Source organism: Hyperolius riggenbachi, chromosome 3 (assembly GCF_040937935.1).
Source record: "Hyperolius riggenbachi isolate aHypRig1 chromosome 3, aHypRig1.pri, whole genome shotgun sequence".
NCBI classification, from domain to species: Eukaryota; Metazoa; Chordata; class Amphibia; order Anura; family Hyperoliidae; genus Hyperolius; species Hyperolius riggenbachi.
In genome coordinates, this window is record NC_090648.1 from 474,655,168 (window position 1) to 474,676,348 (window position 21,181).

The 21,181-nt window shown below is 44.9% G+C and overlaps 1 protein-coding gene across 2 annotated transcripts in view; it reads right to left on the reverse strand.

Moving 5' to 3' along the window:
* Positions 1–21,181, reverse strand: part of MGAT4B (alpha-1,3-mannosyl-glycoprotein 4-beta-N-acetylglucosaminyltransferase B) — an 802,706-nt gene that overhangs the window by 47,249 nt on the left and 734,276 nt on the right. For both annotated transcript variants that reach the window (XM_068278091.1, XM_068278092.1), the window contains 2 exons: positions 9,483–9,590; positions 2,754–2,947 (listed from right to left, as the gene is read on the reverse strand). In XM_068278091.1, the coding sequence (XP_068134192.1) occupies positions 2,754–2,947; positions 9,483–9,590 (302 nt within the window). The remainder of the gene's footprint in view (positions 1–2,753; positions 2,948–9,482; positions 9,591–21,181) is intronic.

Consider the following 21,181-nt stretch of genomic DNA (forward strand, 5'->3'; position numbering starts at 1 on the left):
TGTTTGTTATTATGTGCATTTAGTGGTGAAAAGCTGTCTCTTTTGTGCATTTACTGGTGAAAAGCTGTCTCTTATTATGTGCATTTACTGGTGAAAAGCTGTGTCTTATTATGTGCATTTACTGGTGAAAAGCTGTCTCTTGTGCATTTACTGGGGAAAAGCTGTCTCTTATTATGTGCATTTACTGGCGAAAAGGTGTCTCTTATAATGTGCATTTACTGGTGAAAAGCTGTCTCTTATGTGCAGTTACTGGTGAAAAACTGTCTCTTATGTGCACTGGACCAGTACTACTGGTGAGGACAGTTAGTGACATGGCTATGTACTCTGTAATGTGCTGCAGAAGATGTCAGTGCGATATAAATACTATAATTTTTTTTAAAAAAAAGCCCATTGCTTAGCCCCACTCTACATAAAAGTGTGCTTCTGACTCCGCCCCTAACTCCACCCCTAACTCCACCCCCTGTCCGGTTTTCTCCATCAGCCGACCTGGCAACCCTATCCCACACAAAAATCAACAGGAGGTTGCATCAGTATCACAACTTGTAAAAGCTGCCCCAATATGTTAACCCCACTATCTGTACTATCCCAGTTATGAAACTAAAAAGGCAGTAAAGATAAGGACAGTAAATGCAGTGAAACGTTTGTGCTCGGCCTCGGAGGCAGCATATAAGAAGTGGCAGGAGGTGAATTTGCACATTTTTCTGATAGGACATTTGGTAAAAATGCCAGACAAAGCTGGTGTTTTTTAGCGATTCCAGTGTGAATGAGCCTAAAATAATAGTTCCACACAGCGTTTAGGTATCATTGAAGTTCTACACAGCAGTCGCAATTTATTGAATCCACTTTGAAACATACCTTAAAGATAATCTGTAAGAAAAATACCCCCAAAGCAGCACATATTTTGTTGTAACCCCCACCCCCTTCGGTCAGAGGCCGGCCCCAAAAGTGCCCCCATATAGGTAGCCACCCCCAGTATAGGCAGCCAAGGTGTCCTTGCAGTATAGGGAGCCACCCCCAGTATAGGCAGCCGAGGTGTCCTTGCAGTATAGGTAGCCACCCCCAGTATAGGCAGCCAAGGTGTCCTTGCAGTATAGGTAGCCACCCTCAGTATAGGCAGCCGAGGTGTCCTTGCAGTATAGGTAGCCACCCCCAGTATAGGCAGCCAAGGTGTCCTTGCAGTATAGGTAGCCACCCCCAGTATAGGCAGCCGAGGTGTCCTTGCAGTATAGGTAGCCACCCTCAGTATAGGCAGCCAAGGTCTCCTTGCAGTATAGGTAGCCACCCCCAGTATAGGCAGCCGAGGTGTCCTTGCAGTATAGGTAGCCACCCCCAGTATAGGCAGCCAAGGTGTCCTTGCAGTATAGGTAGCCACCCCCAGTATAGGCAGCCAAGGTGTCCTTGCAGTATAGGTAGCCACCCCCAGTATAGGCAGCCAAGGTGTCCTTGCAGTATAGGTAGCCACCCCCAGTATAGGCAGCCAAGTTGTGTCCTTGCAGTATAGGTAGCCACCCCCAGTATAGGCAGCCAAGGTGTCCTTGCAGTATAGGTAGCCACCCCCAGTATAGGCAGCCAAGTTGTGTCCCTGCAGTATAGATAGCCACCCCCAGTATAGGCAGTCAAGTTGTGTCCCTGCAGTATAGATAGCCACCCTCAGTATAGGCAGCCAAGGTCTCCTTGCAGTATAGGTAGCCACCCCCAGTATAGGCAGCCAAGGTGTTCTTGCAGTATAGGTAGCCATCCCCAGTATAGGTAGCCAAGGTGTGTCCCCACAGTATAGGTAGCCACCCCCAGTGTAAGTAGTCAAGGTGTGCCCCAACAGTATAGGTAGCCAAGGTGTGTGTCCCCAGTATAGGTAGCCAAAGTGCCCTACCAGTATAGGTAGTCATCCTCAATATAGGTAGCCAAACGTGTCCCCCCATATAAGGCATTGGTGTCAATGGAGCTATGTCGCTTCCCGCTGCCTCCTTATCCCCAACACTCACAGACCTGCAAATCATCGGCGACCCGAAGAGAGGAGAGCATCACACAGTAACCTTGCGGCACACATCAAATGCAGCAAGTGACCAATGACCTCATCTGCAGTGTACTCTGTGGTCACTGCGCTGCTCTCCCATCTGTTCACGTTACCACTGATCAGTCTGTGTGAGAGTGACTGGGAGGCCCCTACTTGGGTGAGGCCCCTGCAGCCTCTTGGTTTGCCTGGGCCAAGCAGCACCCATGTGCTCTGGGTTTCTACCCCAGATTCATACTTAAGTCAAACAATTTTTATGGTGCTTGAAGGAAAACACAAGTGCCTTGGTTTATATTCAAGTATATAAGGTACAGTGGCGTAGCTAAGGAGCTGTGGGCCCCGATGCAAGTCTTACATTGGGGCCCCCCCAAGCCCTCTATACATAACAATTGATACAGCGCACCAAAACCTGCCAATGGCAACTACAGTGTCAGAGGTGCAAGAAGGGGATGGGGAACAGTGTGCTAGTGATTACTACTATTCAAAGTATCTATAGAAGTGATTATTATGAGCACAGAACCAATAGAGAGCTAATAATGTAGTTGAGGGAGAGCCCTTCGGGGCCCCTCTGGCCCAAGGGCCCCGATGCGGTCGCTACCTCTGCACCCCCTATTGCTACGCCCCTGATAAGGTATCTACTGCAGAAAAAGAATGCAGCACTATAGCATTCGCACTACAGTAACATCTCTGTACCGAGAATGACGCAGACTATCACAAAACGATCTCACAAATGTCCACAAACCTTTCCACCCGCAAGGGCTTGAAGAACCTAAAGCGTACGAAGTCTCCAGCAGTGGGTGTGAATGCCCAGAAGAAGTCTTCTCTCAGGTAAGCCTTCTCCAGGGTGAAGTGTTGGTAGGTTTTTAGGCTGGTGCTCACCTCAGCAGCTGGATTGACGTGCTCTTTACGTAGAGCTTGTTTCCCGAAGTCTTTATCCTGAATGAGAAAGAAACATTGTTCAATAAGAAGAAAATAAGTAAGCGGCCACCAAAAATAATGCTCCTGAACTCATTTATTTGTGATTATTTAGTTGAGAAAAAATATTTAAAACATGTACCATTTGAGTGCACATCTTACTACCTACTTTAGCAGTGTTCATATAGTAGGCAAAGTTCTTTTGCTCAGTGGTTACTGATAAAAAATAAAGTGTTTGGAGGAGAGTGACTGAAAAGAGGATCATACCTTTATCTAAATACTGAGTTGAAAGGAATCTAATAACTCCAACTACTTGTAGAGTGGTAGTTTGGTTGCCAATCCCGACTTAGAGCAGGGTCATCCACAAGGCACAATCTAGGTAGGTGCTTAGGCCCTAGTGGGTATCAAAAGGGCCAGATGCCCCCTCCCTTGACCCTTTTACCTTTTAGCTTGCCAGAAAAACTATAATGGAGAGCCAAAGCTATTATGTAGCCTTGGGCCCCATTTCATCTTAATCCTTCTCTGTGTCAGGGCCGGTGCTACCATAGAGGCAAAGGGGGCAATTGCCTCAGGGCCCCTAAGACTTGTGCCCCCTGCACGGATTTGTCAGAATAGCAACTTGCCTATCCCGGCACACTGCTGTCTTCATCCCAGCTGGTTGCCTCCTCTCCATGACCAGTCATATTACATAATAACAAGCAGAGTCATGGAGAAGAGACAGCCAGCGTGGATGAAGACAGAGAACATGTATAATAATTCCTTTTTTCTGTATAGCGCTTTTCTCCTGTTAGACTCAAAGCGCTTGTGAGGCAGCCATTAGAGTGCACTCAGTAGGCAGAAGCAGTGTTAAGGTCCATACTCACGGGGGATGGCCGTCGCCGCAACCACGTGGCACGCGCGTGTTGCGGCGACAGTTCCCCCGTGTGTATTACGCGCGCGCCCCGAACCGTCGCCCGTTGGAGCTGTCGCCAGGCGATTGACATGTTCAATCGCCGGCTACAGCTGTCGCCGCAACCTCGCCGGAACTGTCGCTACTCCCGCGTGTGTACGCGGGATAGCGACAGGAGACCTACGCAAGTGAATGGAGCATCCGGCCGGGGGATGTTCCATTCACAAACAGCTTCCGCCGCGTCTCTGCCTTTCTGGCGAGACGTGTGGACAGCTGTCACTCCCTGTTCACGTGCACACATGCAACAGGGGACAATTGTCCCCCGTGTGTATTTAGCTTTAGGGAGTCTCGCCCAAAGAACTCCTTACTAAATAGGTGCTGGCTTACTGAACAGGCAGAGCCGAGATTTGATCCCAGGTCCCCTGTGTCAGAGGCAGAGCCCTTAACCATTACACTGCACTTAAGGGTTAAAGAGCATCGTGCCAGGATAGATAAGTTGCTTTTCTGACAAAAACAGTGCAGTGTATTTTCACAAGCCCCTGCCCACTTTTAATTCTGTACTTGCCACTCTACACTTTGGCCCTTATTCAATTCCCCTTTTCTCCTACATTTTCTCCCAGGAAATAATTTTTCATCTACTTTTTTTCAGCAACTTTTCAGTACTCTGCAATTGAAAAAGTACCAAGAAGTAGGCGATAAAGTGCTGTCGATATTATTCTAAATATTTTCTGGTTTGCTGGTGGCTTGAAAGGCAATTTATTGTTAAGGTGTGAAAGTAATACCCAAGAGAAAACGTAGGAGAAAAAGGGCCTGATATGCAACATAGCGGTAATACTGCTGTGCATGGACAGCACACTGTAAAATCACTCTTGCTTTACAAGCAAGTACTGCGAGTTATGCTAATAGTGTGACCCGTGGAACTCAAGTAGCGAGATCGTTGCAATAGTAATGCATGTTAGGGTGAAGGTGATACTGCTGAGTGCTTTCTTTGCACAGCAGTATTACCGCTATATTGTGCTTTGGGCCAAACGTGAATTAAATAAGGGCCTGTCACAAGAGCCCCACTGGCCGTGAACACGCAAAACCGTCCGATCCGATTCTAGCACACAGATTGAGAGCTATGGACGCAATCTGCGTAGAATTGGCGGAGTTTGAGCGTCACGACGCAGTAGGGAGCCTGTGAGGTTACGAAAATACACTTTTACTCCAACCCAGGGGTAGATTTGCCACCATCTCTGTTTTCTATCAGCCCAGAGATAACTGCTAACTGGCTATAGACCTGTGAAACAAACAACCGGTTAAAACTGTGCAATTCCTATCTATCTATCAAAACAGTAGCGTCCCTTCGGAAGTTTAGGTCTCGTCTGTGTATACTGAATAGAAGGTTTTACTGAGAGGTAAAGACCTTTTAAAAAGCCTTTATTTGTTACAATATAAATAATTAATATATACAGACAATCGTGAACAATTAAACGATGAGAGACAGTGATAACACAGTACATAAAAGAAAAAGGGATAAAAAGAACGAATACTTATGATTCTGTGGAAAGTCCGTTCGGGAAAAGACAAAGTTCCTTTGTTGCAGTTAGTTCGCAATATGGCCGAACCACATGGCCGTTGCTCCGCCTGCAAGATGGCCACTGCTATTTCCCCAAGCAGTGGCAGTCTTTTCGGTATGATGGAAAGTGGGGGAATTGGCTGGGGGTCCTCATGCAATCAGTTTTGAGCACTGACATTTCTGGGCGGAGTCTCAAGCTCAGCCCAGGGGCGTGTCAGGCAGTGAGTTCTCAGGGGAGGAACTTCCAGCCATCCACAAAATATGTCCAATTTCATACCCCGCCGGGGTTTTGTCGCACATGCAAACCGATTTCATATTCAGATTGGGCTGAGAATACACGTTCATAGGACATCAAACTTGCAATATTTGGGGCGCACGGGGACCCCATTATTCATATCTCAGCCCCTGCTCGGGTTACCTGGCTATGTCTAGTATCACCATATTCTACAGAATTAGGGAAACAAAATTATGTAATTTTCATATTCCTCCCATGGATGGTATTTGCAAAATGTGACAAAGTTATCAACACCATGCATTCCATACTCAGTTTAGTCGGTGCCGTCAAGACTGGGAGGAATGTAGGTGTCAATAGACCTCATGCTGTGCTAGCTTCCCCTGTTGAATAGACTCTGTTGGTATTTCAGCTCTGCCCAATTAGCACATTAGTGTCACCAGAGCTTTTCCGGGAGCCTTAACAGGATTTCTTGCTAAACCAGGTTGCTTTAGCCATATGCTAACGCAGGCCCATTCAGCCCTCATGGCAAAAGGGGGGGGGAAGGCAGGAAGGAAAAACTTCTATTTTAAAAATAAAGAATGTCAGTTTTCCGATCACGGTTGCGATCGGACAATCGGCCGCGAATCCTCGGACGACTGGGCGTCGCCCGGCGTCACAGGGCCTATGGGCCATATCCTATTCAAGGTGATAAGTAGCTTGCAGATGCGAGCTACTTATCACCTTGCCATCGCGCGAGGATTACCGGCAAATCCTATTGCCCATATCCTTCGCGCGATGGCCGATCGTTAGGGAGCATTACTCAGGCGAAAGCCTGAGCGATGCTCCCTTTTACCGAGCGATGGGGAGTGAGGTTTACGCTGTGGTGCTGTCCATCAGCACCACAGCCTCACTCCCCACACATGCGCACTCGCCCGCCGCCATCTTCCGCCGCTGCATCTGGGGGTCTCCTTTAATAAGGAGACCCCCAGATCTCTCCGTCGGGTCGCCGCACAGTTTAGAAGCCCCCGCGCAGCTCTGCACCGGCACCCCTGTTGGCATACATACCGCCGCAGATCACCCGCCGCCTCTCGCCGCAAAATCCGTCGCGTAATTACAGTGTATCTAACACTGTAATTACTGTCGGCATAGAAGGAGCCTCTTTGAATCTGCAGCCTGGGCTCCCCATTGGTCCGCTGTCTGAGCCATTTTATTGGTTTAGACAGCGGACCAATGGGGAGCCCAGGCTGCAGATTCAAAGATGCTTTGCCCGGGCTCCTTCTATGCCGACAGTAATTACAGTGTTAGATACACTGTAATTACGCGACGGATTTTGCGGCAAGAGGCGGCGACGACGTGCGTTAGCTAGTTTAGACCTGCTTTTTGCAGGTCTAAGCTAACGCTCATGTCTGCCGGGAAGCATCGCTTCCTGGAGACATGATAAGGGTAATTGGATTCGGTGTTAAGAACTCGCTGGGCGATTATATCGCCCAAGCGAGTTCTTTTCCGCCTGGGGGGGTCTAAAGTTTTATTAGATTAGGCGATACCCCCATCGCCTAAGTTAAGAACTCGCCAGTGCTTAGCGCTGGCGAGTTCAGCAATAGAATATGGCCCCATGTGTCTCCGAATGTTGTTTTTGTCCCCTTTTTTCTAAGGTGATTGCTTCAGCTTTCATAAGGACCGAGCCACACTGCTGAGTGCTTTGGGATCCGTCCGAGCTGCGTTTTTGTTTTGAAAAAAGCACTCTTATTGACTTGTATTAGAACAGCATCAAAAATCGTGGCAATCAAAGTCAATAGGAGTGCTTTTCTTTCAAAATGCAAACACACTGTGGCTGGCTCACAAAGGGCTAGGCAGTGTGGCTCAGCTTAAACCCTGCGGTTCCCGGGTCCAGCCGCAATGCGTTCATTTTTGCAACTGCATTTTTCCCTAACTATGTTCTTGTTTGTAACGTGTTTTTTTTGTATGCGGTGGGATTCATTGTAATTGCAAATGTGTGTGTCGTGCGAGGAAAAAGCCCAAAACTGTATGATTTAGAAATATGCAGAAAAATGCAAATGTAAAATGTTAACGAATGGTAACGCCATGTGCGTTTCCCGAGCATGGCTATTGAGTTCAATAACCAGTGCAGCCGTTCAGTGAAGTCATTGTTGCATTGAAAATGCTATTTTTGATTTCGAGAAAAGATTCGTGAAAATACATAGTATTTTCACAATATGGTAAAAAAAATAAAAAATTCTTTCCGATGCGAAAAGCGTAAATTTTTTTAATTTATACCACAAAAATTTGCAGAAGGTGTGAAAACTGTTTTTATTTTGGCACAAAAATTCCCAAATAAAAAAATCACAAACTTATTATAAAATGATTTTCAAATGTATTAAGTCAAACTTTACATTATTTTTGCAAAAATGAATGGGAAAAGAATATCTGCATTTTCACTCATCATCTCAGCCGTGTGCGTTTTGCTGCAGACGGCAACACACGCACAACTCTTGCAAGTGTGTTTCCTGCCTAACACGTTCAGCCTTACCAAGCCTGCGTTTCCTGCCTAACACGTTCAGCCTTACCAAGCTTGTGTTTCCTGCCTAACACATTCAGCCTTACCAAGCCTGTGTTTCCTGCCTAACACGTTCAGCCTTACCAAGCCTGCGTTTCCTGCCTAACACGTTTAGCCTTACCAAGCCTGTGTTTCCTGCCTAACACGTTCAGCCTTACCAAGCCTGTGTTTCCTGCCTAACACGTTCAGCCTTACCAAGCCTGTGTTTCCTGCCTAACACGTTCAGCCTTACCAAGCTTGTGTTGCCTGACTAACACGTTCAGCCTTACCAAGCTTGTGTTTCCTAAAGGTTCGTATACACGCCCGAACAAGATCGTTCGTTACGATTGAATCGTGACGTTTACACGATATTCAAATTAGACCGAAAAGATCGTTCGTAATGAACGATTGTGTACACACGTGAACGATATAAGTATAAAGTACTGAATGACGAACGATAAAAAAATGCGTGCGCAAACGGAAGTGACGTTATGACAGGCAATAAGAACATGCGTACTACTCCACAGATAATCATTATCGGACGATCTTTGTACACACTGCAACGATTGAACGATTATCTTTCGAAAAAATCCGCCGGGTTGGATCGGCCGGATTGAACGGTCGTTATCGTCTCAAAAAACGATCGTTGGAAAATTTGGAACGCTCGATTATCGGTCCGATTGTCATTATCGTTCGTTTTTGAACGATCGTTATCGTACATGTGTACTCAGCTTAACACGTTCAGCCTTACCAAGCTTGTGTTGCCTGCCTAACACGTTCAGCCTTACCAAGCTTGTGTTGCCTGCCTAACACGTTCAGTCTTACCAAGCTTGTGTTGCCTGCCTAATACGTTCAGCCTTAACAAGCTTGTGTTGCCTGCCTAACATGTTCAGTCTTACCAAGCTTGTTTTTCCTGCCTAACACGTTCAGCCTTACCAAGCTTGTGTTGCCTGCCTAACATGGTTAGTCTTACCAAGCTTGTGTTTCCTGCCTAACACGTTCAGCCTTACCAAGCTTGTGTTGCCTGCCTAACACGTTCAGTCCAAGCTTGTGTTGCCTGCCTAACACGTTCAGCCTTAACAAGCTTGTGTTGCCTGCCTAACATGTTCAGTCTTACCAAGCTTGTGTTGCCTGCCTAACACGTTCAGCCTTAACAAGCTTGTGTTGCCTGCCTAACATGTTCAGTCTTACCAAGCTTGTGTTTCCTGCCTAACACGTTCAGCCTTAACAAGCTTGTGTTGCCTGCCTAACACGTTCAGTCTTACCAAGCTTGTGTTGCCTGCCTAACACGTTCAGTCTTACCAAGCTTGTGTTGCCTGCCTAACACGTTCAGCCTTACCAAGCTTTTATAGATTTGCATACCTTTAGTTTCTGTATTTTTCCTGCCAGTGAAGAGTGGGTGCCAACATGCTGGAACAACGAAGGCTTGAATCGGATCCTTAGATTTGCCTTTTGCCGGTCACAATGTTTCTGTAAAAGATTAACGTTTGTATAGTCAGGAGCTGGCCGTGGGTAAGAGTCCTTAATCACAAATATTACTGCAGTGGCTCACACAGCACAAACATAGCAACAGCCCTATAATTACACCACTGGCATAGCTGCAGGGTGGGTTGTGCTGACATTTCTGCTACCTGGCAGATCGTGCCACGGGCATTAAAGGAAATATAAGGTGAAAATAAACTGATAAGATAATTGTAGCTATCCTACTTTTCCCAAAAATGACTTTTGTAGATTTCCCACGGTTTTATTTTACAATCTACGTTTTGGGCTCTTTCACACCAGGGCGGTGCGATATGTTTACAGCACCCCACCGCCGGGCAATGAAAGTTTATGGAGACTTTCATACTTCCACGTTACAGCGTGACGCAACGGAAGTGACGTTTTTGCTGCATCTGTAACATGTAGTAACGCGGTATTCCCCCGAAGGCCTGTTGCTGGCGGTGCGATGCAGCGGAAGTGAAGCACCGCATCGATACCGCCAGTTTACAGTGTGAAACCGGCCTCAATGTTTTTACTGTTTCATTGGCCTCAATTCACTAAGCTTATCTCCTGTCTTTAATAACTCTTCTATAGTTGTTACCATGGTGATAAGGCATGCAGTATTCAGGAAACATTTTACCTCAGGCAAGCCTAAAGTTAACTCTTCTGTCTTTAAGTTAACTCTCCAATCCTTAAAATAACTCCAGAGTTAAAGACAGGCTGTTAATTAGCTGCATGTGAAAATAACTACAGAGAATGTAAATTAACTACAGAGAGGGTAAATTAACTACAGAGGAGGTAAAATAACTACAGAGGAGGTAACTTAAGGAATGAAGAGATAAGATTACTCTCTCACTGTGTGGAGGTAAGTTTTCTCTTGCCTTATTATCTCCAGCATGATCTTAGTGAATTGAGGCCATTTCTTTACTCAATGACACATTCATTGAGGTATGCCAGAACTAAAATCTATGAACTACTGACCCTTTTTTATCTCTTTCCCGCTCTTAGAAGCCATTTTCTGCCAGTAAATTGTTTTATGGATGGTTAAATGGCCTCAATTCACTAAGATCATGCTGGAGATAATAAAGGGGCCCATACACTGGTCGATTTCAGCCATCAATCGATTGATCGATTCTATAGAATCGATCGGAAATCGATTCTTTCAAATCCATCAATCGATGGATTTGTGGTCGATTTCGATGGATTTGATCTATCTGACAGGATGGAACATCTAGGTCGATCTGCTGCTGGTAGCAGATTCATGGCCCATAGAGTTGCATTGGAACTAATGGTCCAATAATGCATCATTCTGAAATGGCTAACTTTTCTATGACCAGTGAGAGCAGTTCGTTTCCCAAGCGGATATATCAGTCTTCCTGTATTTCTAGGCAAACCTTGGAAAAATTGAATTGTATGTCTGGTTCACACTATAACACTTTATGCAACTGCAAAACTTCGCTGACCAGCCACATAACTCACGTGTCCTCTATAAGCACTGCGGCACTGTCCGACCGTAAAGATCCACAAAAAGTTAGCCATATGGATAGTGTCTGTGTTATGGGGTTGTGCAATATGGGGGATACATGTTGTAGCTTTGTATAAGATGTAATTTAATACACAATTATTTACTTGCATATGGTCTCCGAGTATTTGGTTAAAAAAAGTAATTTGCTTGAGGAATGCCCTATAAACTATATGAAAGGAACACAATTATGCAATGAGCAAAAGTTTACCTTGAATCCACTATAAAGACAGAAGAGTTAAGTTTACATGTCTGACCCAGTCCCGACCCGGGCAGTAACTGCTACTTTGCATACCTGATTTTTAACTCTTTAAGGCAGGGAAAGAAAAAAGGAACACAGCATAGTAATTTGTACACTTGTCTCTGTACATACACATGTCTATCTCATCATGTCAGGTCACCTCGTATACACTTTAAATTGTGTGCTGAATACTGTCTGTGTCTGACTCACAATCACAATTTGACTCTCACATTTCTACAGCACGTTACAAAGCTTCAATAACATGCTGCCAGAAGCAACGAAAACAAGAGCCTCACCAAGGGCAGTTCCTGGTCATTAGTTTGCAGCATTTATACTTACCTGGGGTTTCCTCCAGCCCCATATACTCTGTGGGCTCCCTCGCTGTCCTCCCGGGTGGCTCTGTTCGCCCAGCCTCGCGTGCCCCCCATCGCAGGGAGCATTTTGAGCCTGTGCTGTGCAGCTGGGCCATGCATGCACAGGGAAACGCATGCAATGAAGCCCAAGTAAGTATACTGTACATGCTGCTACTTCACATGTCTCAGGTTTCCTTTAAGAGAGGACTGCTTTTATATCTAGCACATCATGCAGTTGGTAAAGTAGCAGATGTGATAAATCGACTACAGAATGAGACCAGCAAAAGAAGGGCTAAAAGTTGAAGTACCCCAAATAATACAACCGTAGTTACAAACTGTAGTTACTTTCAAGAAATAAGATTGAAGTAAGCATTGTGGGGCACTTAACTGAAATGACGGAGTTAGCAAGTGAGAAATAGTTTTTACCTCACCACGTCCTGTAGTCCGTGTATGCGGCTGGCTCCGTGAATGTGCTCCCAAGAAGAAAGTTAATCTTGTAGAGCAATTAAATGCAAGAGATGTGGACCAGCCACTTTTGTTATGCTGCTTTATTAGTGTTTCTGTAACATCACATCAAACACCAGACTATGCATGAGTGCAGTGCTTGGAGACATCAGGCCTGCATGGAGAGACGGACATGGGAACAAGGCTGTGGAGTGAGTCGGTTTACACATCATCCAACTCCTCATTTACTGAAACCACGACTCCGACTCCAGGTACTCAAAATTGCTCTGACAGCCCTTGTACGAAAATCATCCGACTCCTCAGTTTATGAAACCACTGATTCCGACTCCAGGTACTCAAAATTACCCCTTAAAGGATACCGGAACTGACGTGACATGACGAGATAGACATGTGTATGTACAGTGCCTAGCACACAAATAACTATGCTGTGTTCCTTTATTTTCTTTCTCTGTCTGAAAGAGTTAAATATCAGGCATGTAAGTGGCTGACTCAGTCCTGACTGAGACAGGAAGTGACTACAGTGTGACCCTCACTGATAAAAAAAAAATCCCCTTTTTATCTCTTTCCTGCTCTCAGAAGCCATTTTCTGCTAGAAAAATGTTTTATAGTTGGAATTTCTTATCAGTGAGGGTCACACTGTAGTCACTTCCTGTCTGAGTCAGGACTGAGTCAGCCACTTACATGCCTGATATTTAACTCTTTCAGGCAGAGAAAGACAAAAAAGGAGCACAGCATAGTTATTTGTGTGCTAGGTACTGTACATACACATGTCTATCTCCTCATGTCACATGTCAGTTCGGGTATCCTTAAAGGAGCAAAACAGAAATGGATGGTGCCAGTCTCTTGCTTTTAATAATTCTATCATTACATAGGTATTACATAGTTAGTTGTGTTGAAAAAAGGCATACCTATGAAAGCGCTGCAAGTAGAAATGGGTGTAAAATAACAGCAATAGAATATCGGTAATTTTACTGATATTCTATTATCCACTATAGTAAAATACTGTATTGATAACTTTTCCTATGCTGTTCTCAGGTAACAAGACTAAGAGGCCCCTGAGGCCCTCTTTTTTAGTTACTACATTTAACATGAAAGATGTCAATTGTTCATATATTAAGCACATGTTCCAAGAGAAAGTAATCACTAGATAACAGGTGATATACCATTGTAGTCATTGCTGATTTACTGTTTAAAACTCAATGGACTAAATTGTCATGTAAATCTTACCATTGTTACCCTGTATTCTATGTTACGCTTCAATAAAAATTTAATTGGAAAAAAAAAATATATTGATAACTTTACCAATATTTTACTATGTCCTAACCTATTCTCACACAGTACCCTGCCTCTTTATACTAACCTTAAACCTTTCCTCACGCCAAACCCTTAAAACTCCCCTCCTCCCCATGCTAAACTCTTAACCTTCCTGGCGGTAACCCCGGCGACGGGGGAAGCCCTCCAGGGAATCCCGTTCTTTGAACGGGATTTCCTGATCGGAGATCGCCGAAGGCGATCGAAGCGGGCGGGGGGATGCCGCTGAGCAGCAGCTATCATGTAGCGAGCCCTGGGCCCACGCATAACGCTCAAGACCCACCCCCACGCAAGCTAACCCGTAAGACCCCCCTCCCCCTGTGCCTAACCCTTAAGGTCCCCCCAACCCGTAAGACCCTCAACCACGCACACCTAACCCTTAAGACTCCCTCTCTCCACATCTAACCCTACAACCCCCTCCCCAGTCTTACGCTTATTGAGTACCGCAGGGGCAGGAAATTTCTCCTCCATGCCGATAACCAGTACCCATAACAGGTGCGCTGCGCCCAAATTAAACAGTGTGCACCAGGATTCTCCTTATAGCGGAGAAATTACATCTGCAGCATACCGGTGCCCAAATCTCCTTGCGTCTTAATTGCCGTAACCTTGAAAAAAAAACCATCCGTCCATCAAGTTCAACCAGAAAATATGGTACAACAGGAAGTAGTAGATATATTCTATATCTGCATTTAAAGGGGGCTTGGATGCTTTTTTTGCATTGAAGGACACTCATGGCTATAATTACAAGGTAATTCCTGGTGTTGTTGATCATTGGATTTTATCCGTTTGCCAAATGGAGTCATCAAAGAATTTTTTTTCCATTTTAGGCCCCGTTTACACTTAATCAGTTGGTGTGCGTTAGTATGCGTTAGTGCGCGTTAGTACGTGTTTTTTCCATAGCAGTGCATTGGGAAGAAGATTTCAGTTAAAACGCGTTAAGTGTGAAAGGTTCCATAGGAAACCATGGGCATTAAAGAGAAACTCCGACCAAGAATTGAACTTTATCCCAATCAGTAGCTGATACCCACTTTTACATGAAAAATATAATGATTTTCACAAACAGACCATCAGGGGGCGCTGTATGACTGATTTTGTGCTGAAACCCCTCCCACAAGAGGCTCTGGTACCATACGGTACTCTGGGCAAACTGCCACAATGTAACAATGACACACACAGGAAATGGCTGTTTATAGCTGTCTGTTAAAGCCAGAACAGCTACATAACCTGCCCACAGTAACAATGTCACCATGTAATACATGTCAGAATGTGAATCTGGGAGAGGAAAGATTTTACAATGAGCAAACTCTGACTAAATCATGTATACATAATTATTGTAAAAATTAAGCACCTTTTTATATTAAATTATTTTCACTGGAGTTTCTCTTTAATTTGAAAATCAGTTTTCTTTCCGTTTTAACTGAGAGCAACTGATTAAGTGTAAAAGGGCCCTTAGGCTAATTGTTCCATGCCTTGTAATGTTTTTTTTTCCCTTCAACTGATATATGTGAGGGTGCAGGCTTGTGTTGTACCAGATTTTCTTGTTAAACTTGATGTTGTATGTCATTTTTCCACCCAACTAACTATGTAAATATGGTTTGTATTATTTGAGGATATTCAACTCTTAGCAACGTCTTTTGGTGGTCTAATTTTGTAGATCAATTATCACATATCTGTTACACTGCCAACCACATGACGTGCTACATATAAAAACATGAACAAATTTGGACAGAGGCGCCAGGCAGGTTAAAATGATCTAAAAACAACTAAAAAGGAGGAGTACAGGTGGACTTACCTCCTGAAATGATGGACAATCGAGATTGTTCAAATCGCAAATATCAATTTATTTTGGCACTCCGCAACGCGTTTCGCAGGTATAACCCGCTTCATCAGGCAAGGAGTGCAAGCTCAAAAAGGTCCAATAGTGGCAATGCGCCTCTGTAAAAAACATGAGCTCTCACCGAATGAGACTTAAAGTGGATCTGAACTCTTGCACAGGACAGAGGGAAAACATAGAGAAATCCACCCTGTATGTATTTAGAGAGTTTAGCCTGTCTAATTCCCCCTCATCTGTGACTAATCACAACTGTAATTTGATCTCTCAGTTGTGTCAGCTCAGGAATCTTAGCAGTCCTCAGCACAGCAGCTAATTTGTAAACACAGGATATTAACCCTCTGTCTGCTTCCATGAAAGCAGGAAGTAGAAATACTGCAGATTTAGTGCAGGATTTGTATCAGCTGTAATAAAGAGATGTTTTTACTTTAAAGGTTATTATGCCGTTGCTTATCTTTTAGAGCTGAACTCAGAAGGACAAGTGTCAAGAGGCTCTAGTCTAGTCCCGCTCCGACTATCTATGAACCACACAATATGGCTGCAAGGTATGCTGGGAAATCTTTATAAAACCGTAATCAAATTAAACTGACAGATCTTTGACTTTATAGCATGATAATATAATCCAGGGCGGCAGTAGCTGTTAGAAGTGATTGTTGCCTGCAGTAACCTTTGAAACAACTCTACAAGAGTCAATAAATACTGAAATATAAAGATCCAGAACACCAGAAGCAATTAGCGGAGGCAACACAATGATCCAGACACATGTGGTGTCATCCATGTTAACGTTTTACACTTAATTATCAGAATGTGAAGGTGACAATTTGCTTCACAGCACAGATCTGCCTCATGGAAACGGCTTATTTCCAATCGGAGAGACAGTTATATTTCTTGTCTAGGCCAACCCGTTTTATGTTCTATTTCAGTATCTGACAGTGTTTATTGTATGGTTGTAACTAGAGAGTCCTGCAGATTTATGTAAACCGTGTCTGTGCTTCAAAGCCTTTTCTTTAGGTGGTCAATTTCTATCCACAAATCTTGATCCAAACATTTTATGGCAAACTTAAAGAGGAACTTCAGCCTAAACAAACACACTGTCATTAAGTTAAATTAGTTATGTTAATTAAAATATATAGGTAATATAATCTCTTTCCCACTCCGTTTTAAAAGAACAGGCAAATGTTTGATTTCATGAGGGCAGCCATCTTTTTGGTTGAAAGGAGGTGACAGGGACCCTGTGTGCTGATCACCCCTCCCAGTTGCTAGGCAACGTGAATAACAACATAGGAAATCCCATCATGCTTTGCACAGCATCAGGGGAAAAAAGCCCGGGCAGTTTTCTTTGATGGGTAGAGCTTAGCTAAGAATGCAGCTAAAAATGATGCTTTGGTAAGAAAACCAAAGTTCTGATGCTATGAAACTGTTAAAGAAACACCAAGCCTTTTCAGTTCTGCTGAGTAGATTTTTAGTCCGGAGGTTCACTTTAACGTGGCCAAACGCAGACAGATTTTAAAGCATTTAATGATCACATTTGCTTGTTAGAGAATTTTAGAAGAATGGGGTGACTTGACACCCTGAGGGAAATAAGACACAGAGACAACGCAAGCCCAAATAGCGCAGCACGTTAGTAGCTAGTGAAGGATGTATAAAATCAACAAAAAGGGCTACGCACAATGGTAGGTTGAAATAGGGGCAACCAACCACTTGAGGCAGGCGGAGACAATGAACCTGACTCCACTCGGAGTGTCCCAACGGAACTGGATGTTGTTGCTCTCTTAGGTGAAAAACAACTGGATGTCACAACGGCTTTCACCTGTGAAGCCACAAGGATCCATTCTAACCTCGATGGGATGGGCAAATTTTGGACAGGCAGGTTAAAATGATCTAAAAACAACTAAAAAGGAGGAGTACAGGTGGACTTACCTCCTGAAATGATGGGCAATCGAGATTGTTCAAATTGCAAATAACAGTTTATTTTGGCATTCCGCAACGCGTTTCGCAGGTATAACCCGCTTCATCAGGCAAGGAGTGCAAGCTCAAAAAGGTCCAATAGTGGCAATGCGCCTCTGTCAGGGGGTGGTAAGCATACAATATGGGTAAAGAGGCGCCCAGGTAGGGATAATTATAATTAAATAAAACATAAAAAGTGAGGTGTCTTACCTCAATGACGACAGTCGAATAAGACAAAAAGATTTATTATGAACAGGCTAAATGGAGATGTGGTCAGACTGTAAAGCACAACTATTTTGTAGGGGGAATGCAAACATAATCAAAACTAGCGAGAACAGTTGGTTAAAGAATGAAGCCTTGAACAGGCAGGCAATCCCACAGTCCATTATTCTGTCAATCCATCGTCATGATCAATTTTCCAATGGGTGATCAACAGGAAGGGGTCCCAAATCAATGGCCATGTAGAAGCTTCAAGTGGGCAAATGTATCTATTGCAGGACACCCTTCTCTACTCTTACAGAATCACTCCTTTTAGGCTGCTTTCACAGTGGGACATTACAGGCGCACGTTAGAGCAGCCTGTAACGCAGCCCAACTCACAGTAATGAAAAATCAATGGGCTGTTCACAGTGCCCACGTTGCGTTACAATGTAACGCTGCACGTTCTATGAAAGTGCAGCATGCTGCGCGTTATACGCGGTTTTAGCTACGTTACACTGCTTGCACATGCGCAGTTATTAGCCACATGGATAATTAATATTCACTGCACTGCTGACGTAATGTATTTCTTCCTGGAGCGGTCGCTTTGTGCGCCGATTGGCTGGTGGGACCACGTGATGCAGATTGTTCTGATCACGTGGTCTCCACAGTCTACAGAACAAAAAAGGCGCACCAGGAGCCTCATAACGCGGCTCAATCTGGTGTCCTCCTTCAACACCACCAGGCGTTGCGTTAGGGGCTTGTTATGCGACCTTAACGTCCCCTAAAACGCAACGTCCTGATGTGAAAGAGGCCTTAAAGGACTTCCGAGGCCAAGTGTTTAAAAAAAAAAAAAAGTTATGTACCTGTATTACTTTGGAGGACACGGAGGACGCCGTCCGTGCCGTTCCGCCGGGTCCCCGCCGCTCATAGCTCCCCCGGACGGCTCCCGACCCCGCGGCCAGGGTCGGGCTCTCCTGCCTGTATAAAGATGGCCGCCGGCCCTGGCCGCGGCTGCGCACTCCACATAGCCTCTAGTGCGGCTGCGCAGCTCCATGGCCAGCCGCCCGATCCACGCTACAGGCTGATTCCTGTAGCGTGGATCGGGGGGCTGGCCCTAGAGCTGCGCAGCCGCACTAGAGGCTATGCGGAGTGCGCAGCCGCGGCCAGGGCCGGCGGCCATCTTTATACAGGCAGGAGAGCCCGACCCTGGCCGCGGGGTCGGGAGCCGTCCGGGGGGGGGGGGGGGGGGGACGGGGGCTATGAGCGGCGGGGACCCAGCGGAACGGCACGGAGGACGCGGACGGCGTCCTCCGTGTCCTCCAAAGTTATACAGGTACATAACTTTTTTTATTTATTTTTTTTAAACATTTGGCCTCGGAAGTCCTTTAAAGTGGATCTGAACTCTATATTCCACTTATAGTTGCTGAAGGAATTGACTGCTCTGTGTTCTGTGTTTGTTTAGCCAGATTAAGCATACAGCTATAAGACAGCGACTTTTGTGACCAGTGCAAGGCTATGTAGGCTCTAGTGCTAGCTATATGTTGGGTTAATTTATCATAAAGGACCTTGGGGTTGATTCCCTATAACAGTGATCTGCAAATTTGGCTCTTCAGCTGTTAAGGAACTAGAAGTCCCACAATGCATTTGCCTTTATGAATCATAACTGTGGCTGTCAGAATCCTGCAATGCATTGTGGGACTTGTAGTTCCTTAACAGCTGGAGAGCCAAGTTGGCAGATCACTGCCCTATAACAAATAGTGAGCATTCCCTCCCGTAACAATTGCCTTTTGCTCCCCTTACTGCAGGCTTAGCGTGCCTTATCAGTTAACGTGCCTTATCAGAGTTAACGTGCCTTATCAGAGTAGCATACCGAGCGCTACGAACTAAAGCCTCATCTACATGGTGCAATTTTCTGTCAGATCGGATCTATTACACGGATCTATTAGATAATTTCCAACCGGTCCAATCGGATTGTGTTAGATTTTGCAATAGATTTTGGGCACTTATCAAAGCAAAATCTATCGCAAAATTGATCTGAAACAATTTGGAGGTCTACACACGATGCAATTTCTTATTAGATCCATCTAATAGACCGGTCTATCTGATGGATAATTGTACAGTGTAGATGAGGCTTTAAGCCCCATCTACACCATACAATTTTTGGTCCGATTCGATTCATTGATTCGATTTGATTTAATCCGGCATGTCCGATCGGGATTCAATTCAATTTGCCATTGCAAAACAATGGCAAATTGAATCGAATCGAATCCTGATCGGACATGTAGGATTGAATCGAATCGAATCAATGAATCGAATCAGACCAAAAATTGTATGGTGTAGATAGGGCTTTATGCCTGCTAATTGACAATGACGAGAGCTCCACTCATCCTGCCCTGAGCCCCTGCGAGTCCAATCACTTTAAATGAAATTATCCCCGCACTCTGATTGGCCCAATAGGCTGCCTGTCACTTGACAGGAAACTTGACAGGCAGCCTATTGGGCCAAAGTGCGGGGAAAATGTCATTTAAAATGATTGGACTCGCAGGGGCTCAGGGCAGGACGAGTGGAGCTCTCGTCATTGTCAATTAGCAGGCATGAGTTTCTAGCGCTCGCGATGCTACTCTGATAAGGCATGTTAACTCTGATAAGGCACACTAAGCGTGCAGTAAGGGGAGCAAAAGGAGATAGCAAGTGTTACAGGAGGTATTGCTTGCTATTTGTTATAGTGAATCAACCCCCTTGTGAGGGTTAAAGTGGCCCTGAAATGAAAAAAGTGCCCCTAGGCAGCACTTGCTTCAGGAGAGAGAAGCCACTAGATACTAAAAAGGCTTCCCTCATCCCACCCTTCAGTGCAGTTCCAACAGTGGGGGCCCTGAATGCCCAGCGACAAGGGCTTGTCAGCGTTTCGTGTAGGTGCACTAGTGGCTCTCCGCTCGAGCTCTAACAGTAGTAGCCATGCTCGAGCAGCTAGTGCGCCTGCGCAGGAAGGCCACTTCATTGTTAATGTTTTTAATTGTTTGGGAGTTGCCAGCGCTGGATCGGGTTGGCCTAGGAGGACCAGGGAAGCCTCATTAGCATCCAGAGGCTCCCCCCACCCGAGATAAGTATCAGTTTTTCTAATTACATAATGCGTCAGATTCTCTTTTAAGGTCTAACAAAACAATTGGAGGATCATAGTTGAACCGAAGTTGCATTATTTTATTAATTAACTAGCAGATGACCCTGCGTTGCCCGGGTATTTATTTGACTGCTGTTGGCTCTGCCCACTTTTTCTAACCCTAACGCACAAACACTCAATGACCAAGTTTGTGAACTTTGGGGTCCTTGGCATCAATCATTTGTATTTTCCCATTGAAATGAAATAAATCTGATTGGCTGTTTGTGGCTCCCAGTCACCCAATGACCAACTGTACCAGGTTTGAGGTTTATGCCATTAACACTGCAAGAATGGCAGCAATTTAAATATTCCCCTTGAAAATCAATAGGTGAATTTTGATTGACTCTTGTAGGCTCCACACACTTTCCTGAAACTTAGTCCCAGTCACCCACTGACCAAGTGTGCCAAGTTTGAAAACCCTGCCATTAACAGCTTAAGAATGGCTGCAGTTTACATTTTCCCATTGAAAATGAATGGCTGAAATTTGATTGGCTGTTTAATGCTCCGCCCACTTTTCCTGGATTTGTAACCTTGGTCACAAATTGACCAACTGTG